Here is a 9815-nt window from a genome sequence, read left to right as displayed (position 1 = left end):
CTGGATTTGTACTCACTAAAAGAAATTGAATATAATCTACGGAGCTAGCTCAATCCAGTTCCACAAACTAACAGTACTACGTACATACTTCCCTGTCTTAAATTAAGTTTATTTTTTCAGTTTTTATTATAATGTTTGACTTTTTATTTTATTTAAAATTTATTAACGATTAATATTATTATTATTATTAGATGATAAAATATAAATAGTCCTTTATATATGACTAATTTTTTAGTTTTTTTTTAAATTTTAAATAAGAATCATGGTCCAACATTGGACATAGAAACAAAAATGAAGTTTTCACGCACGCCATGAGAAAGCACTTGCACGTTTTGATAGGTCGCCGGTTTGCTTATAGGAAAGATATCAATATTTGTCGGTGAACGTACGACTGAAAAATGGCGCCTGGATTTGTACTCACTAAAGGAAAATGAATATAACCTACGACTACGAGCCAGCTCGATCCAGTTCCACACTCTTCCACCGCGCTTCCGCACTATATATACAAGTCCGCAGATAGAAGGCCTAGCTAGCACGCGTCACCCCTCAAGTGGTAGTGCAAATAACGAGTCAGCAAAACAGGAGAAGCTAGCTAGCACGTACGGCCGGGAGGCAGCAGCATCGATCTGCATGTACTGCGGTTAATCTGGAGTTTATACAGCAAGAGCAAGCTGTACCGTACGTGCGAGCGATCGATCGATATGGATGCTGGTAACACGATCGCGTCCTCTCCTCGCCCGCTGGTGGCGATGACGATCACCGCCGTGGTGTCCGTCGTCGTCCTCGCCGCCGCCAGCTGCAGCCCGGCGGCGGCGGCGGTGCCTGCGGTGTACGTGCTCGGCGACTCGCTGGCGGACGTCGGGAACAACAACCACCTGCTGACGCTGCTCAAGGCGGACTTCCCGCACAACGGGATCGACTACCCGGGGGGGAAGGCCACCGGCCGCTTCAGCAACGGCAAGAACTTCCCCGATTTCCTCGGTGCGTTTTACTTTCTTTCTTCGTAATTTAAACTCAGAATTTTAAAACATCGATGGTCTAAATATATTTTAGAAGTTTTATTAAATTTTATTATAGACGATAAATATTTTTAACCGGACGAAGCACGCTGCCTGCCGGATTCACTACGTGCGTCAATATATATGTAGTCTCAGAGGTTGACCGTCGTAGTGTTGGAATTGCTTAATTATAAAAGCCAACTAATAAGCCTATTAAATTAGGTCAAACACAGGGGGGCTAGACGAGTTAATTAGGCCCTTATAAGTCAGCATGCATGTCCAATATCATGCTCGTAGATGTTACTCCCGAGCGATAGAGACGCGCGATCCCCCGAAATGAAATATCTTCTATATGTACTGTCACATGGTGTGACAAGCTAACTTGTATTGACCAAAGAAAAAGCTGAAAACATTTTTATTCATCTCGTTTCATCTTCTTTTCCCATTCTAAGGACAAATTGTTGATTATATTGATGCACACTGGCTGGCTACTTGCTCAATGATTCGACATAGCTTGTAATCAATTCTTTGTGTTCTCGTTCGACGTTGCTTGCACGCTCCAGATATTTTTATTTCCTTTGTTTGTTACACCTATATATGCTGATATGATTAGACATATATTTCAGGGTTCACGTGATAGTTCATTGATGTAATTACTCCTGTAGTTTTTTCATGCTAGTATAACTCTCTCCTCTATTACTAATATAATATAACTTTTCATAATGTAAAATGTTTGACTTTTTGGAATTAATGTTTGGCCATTCGTCTTATTAAAAAGTTAGTACAAATAAAAATGAGAAGTCGTGCTTAAAATTCTTTTGATAATAAAGTAAGTCACCAGCAAAATAAATAATATTTTCATATTTTTTTAATAAGACAAATGATGAAACGTTGCAACCAAAAAATTTAAATAGAAACGGAGGGAGTGTTTCATTATGTTGTTTAATTGCTTTTAAAATATGGAATTTAGTATTAATTAATAAGTATATATATATATATATATCCATACTTTTCTTAGTTTCACTTAAGCTTAAAATAGTAATAAAAACACTAAAGGTAAGGGTCAATAGTATTCCCAAGAAGAATCCGTAGTATCAATGAGCCAAAAGAATGCAGTGGTCCAAGGTCCAATTTTTGCTTCTTTTACTAGAGCATGGCCAATTTTTTGTTTTTAAATTAAGAGCATAGCCAGAGTCTCAATTTATATATTTTTAATCTCAAATATAGGTTTTACGTGATATGATATATACGTACGTATGTATTACATATTCGAACGGCTCTTTTAGATAATTGGAGACATTATCAAGCGAATGATAGGCAAATTAATTAGCACATCATATATGGCATATCTGGTAATCTGGGACCAACAGTTCTCTTTTTTCTCTCTGGTCATATCCCATGAGAGTGAAACAAAAGTTGTCCGTTGGCGAATCCAGTAAATTGAGAACAAAATTTGTCATTCTCCATTTCACTTTCGTGGGCCAGATTGCCCTGTGTGGTACACAACCATAATATCTTTGCATGTTTTCTTAGCTTAAGTTATTTAGGGGTCATCTTTTTGTTTTTTGAAGGAATAAAAATACCAACAGCAAATTTGTAAATGAAAAATAATTTAAGAATAAAACTTATACATGTTCTTAGAATAATATATGAATATCCAAAGCTAAAAAATGAACTAAGATGGAAAAAAACAAAATTAACTCTAACTTTAAAGTTAAAAATTCAAATTTTAGCTATAAGAATAAACAATAGCGAAAAGATGGGGTGTTAGTTTGGATTTTTAAACAACGCTCAAGTTTGACAATTTCCATTAATCCTTCTTTAGTTTAGTTTATTTCATATGTGATGTGACGACCGTACGTACAACACCATTTTATTTAAGATTATTTGCTTATTGCGACTTATTTAAGTGAAAAAAAAAATTTTCTCAATAATCTTTCTTCTACTGCGTTTGTTTAGACTTCCTTTTAAGTTATTTAAAAAAAAATTATTTATATATGGGGCAATTTTACCTTGTTTGAGAAAATAACTTTAGGTGTCAAAAAAATATTCTTAAAATTTTTTTGGTAGCTCAAGCTACATAGTATCTATCTAGAGATACCAATTATAAAAAAAAAATATGATACATCCCATTATTTTCCCAAAAATAGTAAAATAACTCTCAACGTGTGGATCTGCGTTCTATGAAACTTTCGTGCACATGTATCGTTAATCATCTCACAAGCTTTCCGACCTTCTCCAGTTCTCCGATCCCTGATCATAATTAATTAAATGTATTAAGTGGTTTTTCTTTTGACATTGGTGCATGCAGCCGAGAACCTTGGATTGGCGACATCGCCACCGTATCTGGCCATATCGTCAAGCAGCAATGCTAACTACGTCAATGGCGTCAACTTTGCTTCAGGTGGCGCCGGAGTTCTCAACTCTACGAACAAGGTGCGTACGTAGTCTCTCGATGATATCGATATCTACTGTTTCCTCCGTTCCATATTATAAATCTTTCTGGTCTTATATAGATTTATATGTGCGCTAATGAATCTAAACACATATACAAAGGGGCCGGTTCCGGTGCATTTTACTGGTAGTAGAAATTAATCCATGCTGTTGATCTATTTTTATCGGACGGTTGTGATTAAATTATACTACGAACAAAAGCATCTCCAATAGAGGGCTAAAAATTAAGTCCTATATTAGAGGCCTTCTAAAAATATTGGGCCTAAAAAATACCCACTACTCCAAAAAAAAAAAGTCATAAAAATAGTTAGTTGATCAAATCAACAAATGAGTTAAACACATGACATACGCAAACGAATAGCAGTATTGTCTAGAAAAGAAGATGGAGCGGTAGCAGTAGTACTCTAGAAAAGTAGTAGTAGTACGACGTAGGCCTGTTTGAGAAGCTTAAGATTCTGAGAAACAGCTCTTTGGTAGCCAGTTTCTGAGAATCTGGAAAAGCTCCTAAGCCCAGCTTCTGCAGCTTCTGGATTCTTAGTTCATTTTCCAGAATCTATAACTACAGATTCTCAGAAGTTATGGACCGGCGGTGTCGTTCTGCGGCGGATGGGGCGACGCTGGTGGCCTTGGGATGTGGCGGAGAGGTGGCGCCGACGGCGGCCTTCGGTACGGTGGAGCGGGCGGTGGAGGGGGCGGTATTCGGCGGAGCGGGCGGCGACAACCGCGGGCAGCGTCGGAGGGGACGGCTCTAGGGACGAACTTCGGCGATAGGGGTGGACCTGGCGGGGACAAACTTCGGCGGAGATGGCGCGAGGTCGGCGAAAAAAGGCGCCACGGAATGTTCACTTCCCGCTAAGTGAGATTGGGAGTGCATACTGCGTTCTCAAATTCACGCTACTTTTATATTTGGATTAGGAGCACGATTATTTTAGAAACGTTTTAGTGGGCTGTTGAACCTTTGTTTTTATACAAAACTAAAAAAGATTATTTTGGGGACACGTTTGGCCCATTATTGTAGTATAAATTGGAATGGATGATATCGTTCTTTTTATCGTGATCTTTATTGTTAAAAAACAAAATTATAAAATACTACTAATCAATTAATTAACAAAGTACCAAAATACATTTTTAAATCAACGAGTGAGATTAGTTCTACTGATAGTATAATACTACCAGTAAAATACATTGGAGAGATCTTAATATACAAAGCATATGAATTGATACATGAATAAATTTAAATAAACCTAAAAAGTCTAAAATATGAAATGGAGGAAGTAGTAATAATAACACAACTCGTAATCGCACAACAATCTTCTATCTGCACAGATTATCACGATCGACATGGTATATATAATTATATGATCGATGTCGATCAATCAGTGCACCAGGTTTAGTTTAATTTTTCTGGTGTTAAAATGCTGCAGGATCAGTGCATCAGCTTCGACAAGCAGATCGAGTACTACTCCAAGGTGTACGCGTCGCTGGTGCAGAGCCTCGGCGAGGCTCAGGCGGCGAACCACCTGGCGAAATCCCTCTTCGCCATCACCGTCGGCAGCAACGACATCATCGGCTACGCCAGGTCCAGCGCCGCCGCCGCCGCCGCCATGGCCAGCAGCGACCCTCAGCAGCAGTTTGTAGACACGCTCATCCAGTCCCTCACCGGCCAGCTACAGGTGATCGATCGATCCATCCATCCATCAGTTCTTGATGAAACCATGATGCTAATAATGTGCGTTCTTGGCGTTGGATTGGACTAATTTGTTTCAGAAGCTGTACGATCTGGGAGCGCGGAAGCTGCTGTTCCTGGGGACGGGGCCGGTGGGGTGCTGCCCGTCGCTGCGTGAGCTGAGCGCCGCCAAGGACTGCAGCGCCGTCGCCAACGACGCGTCGGCGCGGTACAACTCGGCGGCGGCGTCGCTGCTGCGCGGGATGGGCGAGCGCCACGCCGACCTCCGCTACGCGCTGTTCGACTCCTCCGCGGCGCTGCTCCGCTACATCCAGCAGCCGGCGGCGTACGGGTTCGCGGAGGCGAAGGCGGCGTGCTGCGGCCTGGGCGACATGAACGCCAAGATCGGCTGCACCCCGGTCAGCTTCTACTGCGCCAACCGGACGGGCTACGTCTTCTGGGACTTCTACCACCCCACCGAGGCCACCGCGCGGAAGCTCACCGCCGTCGCGTTCGACGGATCGCCGCCGCTCATCTCCCCGGTGAACGTCAGGCAGCTCAGTGCTATGTAGGAGCCGCCGCACCGCCGCATGCAATCCACGGTGTATACTCGAGCGAGGCTTGTTACAACATAGGAAAATGCAAACATACCAGTGTTGTATACCTACGATTGCTAGAGGAAAGAATGATAGGAATTAATGCATTACAATTGATTATTGAAGTAATTTGTCACGAATTTGCATGGAATTACATGTTCTTTCTAAAACTCGGACTACTCCATATATAAAGGCTTTTAAGCGGCCAAAACATATATTTACAAGTGGGAACGATAGAAGACGATCCCAATATATCTTTACATACGGGAACAGCAACAGGTGGCGGTAGATCGGAGCACCCTTCCACCGCCTGCAGAGACCATCTTCATAGGTGGCGTCACCCATCCACCGCCTACGAAAATATAGGCACGATTAAGCTTCACGACTGCTAAAAACTCTTTATAGACAGTGATTGTGGGACGCCGCCCATAAAAATACATATCCTACACTTTTACTATTGATCAAACGTTTGATTTTTTTTCTTCTGTCAAATACGTGTGCAATGCACGAGGGGCTGGGGAAGAGGGCATGTATAAGATTTTTGACTTAAGTGCATACCTTCCTTCAAATTATCATTCAATGGTAATGACTGGATTTGATTGATGGGATTAAAATTTTCAAATATTTGATCACTAGGCAGACCCCATATCCTAATATGCACAATAATACAATTAATTTTGTTTTTATATCAATCGCTGTAGATATAATTATTTTTTATATCAATCAATTGTCCATACGAGTTAGTATATATGTAATGTCAAATGATGTGAAATATTAAGAAGAGTGCGCGCGCAACAAGATACTAATTCAATTAGTTTTGGAAATATATACAAAGTTATTTACATGTATATATACACACACGAATAAAACACCTGCTGGATAAAGGAACGTACGAAGGCAGGACGGACTAGGAGGTGGAACCACATTGACTGGCGTGGCATAGGCATGCAGTGGCTTGTTGGAGGCGACGATGGCATGCCGTCTGCAAACGTCGTGGAGGTGGCGCAACAACTCGGGGCGAGGGCGATGACCTCGCGCCGACGCGGTCGGCGAGGAGACTAGCTAGGGTTTGGGCTCAACGTGCGGACTTGGAAAAATTAATCTTGGCTCAGTCCCACATGCCCGCTTATATAGACCCATGGTGTTTGCAGGTGGGCCATAGGGAAATTAATAAGCCACTTTGGCCACCTATATATTTCTCACTCAGTTCCGTTGCCTGTGACTACGGTTTTTGTAGAAAGAGTTTTACTCCTATTCTTTCTTCTTTTGAACCTCGAGGTCTCAAATTGTTTCTCATCATTGGATCTAGCTAAGTATGATGTATACTGTTGGATCTAACGATCAGAAACGATTTGGTACCGTGAGATACCGGTACCTCGAGATATAAAAGGAAAGAGGAGAGTAAAATTCTCGTAGGAAATAGCTTTTGCAGGCGGCCAGTTCAATTCGGTGCTCGGGTTATCCAAAAACTTTGCAGGCAACTCAAAAGTACGCCGTCTGCAACCTATTTTTCGTGCAGCAACATTATGTACCAAAACATCAGAGAAGCGAAACAGAGGAATCGTGTGCTTAGAACATCAGCAACATGGAAAGGGGGTTTTTAGTGCTAAAGAACGTTGCTAGTATGTCTATTATATATACGCCGGCTTTGCTATAAATAGATTATGTGATTTTCTTTCGCTAAAATCACGTGAATATAACTGTAGTATCATTATTATAATGTAATTACAATGTAACTAGTATATAATTAGAAAAGATTTGCTCCGGTCCAATAAAAAGTACCTTAAGGTACCGATATCTCGAGATACCAAATCATTTCTCATCATTGGATCTAGCTGAGTAGAAGGTGCGCTGTTAGATCTAACGATCAGAAATGATTTGGTACCGCGAGGTACCGGTATCTCGAGGTACTTTTTGTTACTTTTTGTTTGCACTGTAAAATTGCTCTAATTAAAATGCTACTAGCATATATGGATATATTTTTATTTCCGTGAGACTTGCACGCAATATGTGGCCCATCAAAATGCTACTATATACAATATAAGAATAAGACCACTTTAGGTCCACGTTCATGTCTAGTAGTTTGATGGAGATAATCTTCGTTGTTGAATTGGTTACTACTTTCTCGGATCAAATAATGCATCTGAGTCGTGCTATGTTCACGACGGATGAATAGGTCACTGACTTAGTCTGCTGGTTAGTCGTTTCTTCAGTTATTTCTTCGGTTATGTGGTAGTTGCAAATATGGTGCTAGCTCGACTGTGGAATGGCACGGTCAAATAGGATCGGTACATAATTTGCGGAAAGAAGAACCGAGAAAAGCTGCAGTAGTTAATTAACGCAACACAAACTCTGTGTTTCGTCAGGTTACTATAGCTGTGAAAATATTCAGTTTAGTTCAGAACTGCGTTTGTTTCACACAAAATTCAGTACTGAGTCTTGATAGATAGGATAGCTAAATCATAAGAGAAGAGATTTGCTCAGTCCAACGAAAAGTATCTCGAGGTACAGGTATCTCGTGGTACCAAATTATTTCTGATCATTAGATTTAACCGTGCATATCCTACTCAGCTAGATTCAACGGTGAAAAATGATTTAGTACATCGAGGTATCGGTACCTCGAGGTACTTTTTGTTGGACCAAAACAAATGTCAAAATATATGGTACCTTAAGAAATATTATACCTTGATTATATCTTGATATACCAAAAATTTATACTAAAATTTATAATACCTTGAAATACTTTTCGAGAATGATAAAAAAACACACATTTAGAGATAGTCAAATAATGTATAATTTATATATGGGTCTAAATTCATTAGCATCTGTATAAATCTAGTCAATACTAGAAAGTCTTACATTGTGAAATGAATGGAGTATTTAGCAACAAACTAGCTAGCTAGCTTCGACAAATGCATTTGGACAGAGAGAGACGACATAGACAGATTCAGGCTTCTCATGCCTTCCTACGACGACGATGGGCTCGTGTCAGCCATGGAGACGGGACAAGCTGGGAAGCGCCGCCATGGCGGCGACCTTGAAGAACAGGTCGACAAGCACGTATGCGCTGTCGTGGTGCTCATATACGAGCCAATCTTCGCAGGAGCCATGCCATCTTGCGGCAGCGGGCACGCAGCCAGGACGGTAGCGCGTCATTCGGGAACAAGCCAAGGGATCGAGTTGCCGTCTGTGAAGCAGAGACATAGCGACATCGGCGCCGGCGGCTTGAGGTGCTGCTCCCCAGCTTCTCTGCCCTCTCCGTCCTCGATGTGTGGAAGACGGTGCCAATGACAGTGGATAAGGAGAAGGCCCTAGACTGGCGGTGAGGCTCCTCGCCTCCACCGCCTAGTCTTGGGCCGCCACTCCCCCTTTGCCATCGGCGGAGAGACCGAAGAGAAAGAGAAAGAGAAGAGAAGGGAGAGAAGGAGTTTTCTTAAAATTTTTATTCTATTTAACTGACAAGTAGACACATAAATTTTTAAATTATTTTTGCTAACTAGGATGCCACTTAAGAAAATCACTGCTCAACTACTTCTACTAGACCGGATTAATGGGGGCCTGTTTGATAGGTGTCATGATTATGGTATTTGATTCTGATTCTCCATAGATCAGATTCAAGACATAATCAGAATCAATTTGATGAGCCGTTTGGCTAGAAACAATAATCTTTGATTCTGATATAAGTTTTCGAGATAATTTGTTAATACTACCTTGATATAGCAATAGAGTTGAATTTTTTTATAAATTTCTTCATGTAAAAATAAAATATGATGCAATAACCCTAAAATTAACTCTAATTTAAGTTTAAAAATTCAAATTTTGGTTTATAAGCATAAACATAAGCCAAAAGATGAGGGTCATGGTATCTATTCTTTTCCTAAGGAATCAAGAAGCTGTTGTAAACCCACTGTGATGATTAGTTCAATTAAGAAGATCTCTTCCTGGAAATATTTTTTAACAGTTGCAAGCCCATTTATCAAGTGACGATTTCACTTTTAATATGCTGCCAAAAAGATAATACATTGTTATTGTACACAGCCAAACAGAAAAATATTATTTCCAAGTAATGCTATATCCATTGTTCATAGGTTCAATACGCAA

At 40.6% G+C, this 9815-nt stretch overlaps 1 protein-coding gene across 1 annotated transcript; it reads left to right on the top strand.

Moving 5' to 3' along the window:
• Positions 1-570: 570 nt before the first annotated feature.
• Positions 571-5914, top strand: LOC102702182 (GDSL esterase/lipase At5g55050-like). The gene is made up of 4 exons (XM_040522406.1): positions 571-981; positions 3310-3434; positions 4877-5125; positions 5220-5914. Exons 1-4 carry the CDS (start codon positions 702-704, stop codon positions 5688-5690), a joined length of 1125 nt encoding a protein of 374 aa, XP_040378340.1. The 5' UTR covers positions 571-701; the 3' UTR covers positions 5691-5914.
• Positions 5915-9815: the final 3901 nt, after the last annotated feature.

Source organism: Oryza brachyantha, chromosome 3 (assembly GCF_000231095.2).
Source record: "Oryza brachyantha chromosome 3, ObraRS2, whole genome shotgun sequence".
NCBI lineage: Eukaryota > Viridiplantae > Streptophyta > Magnoliopsida > Poales > Poaceae > Oryza > Oryza brachyantha.
This window is presented reverse-complemented; position numbering and strand designations above follow the sequence as displayed.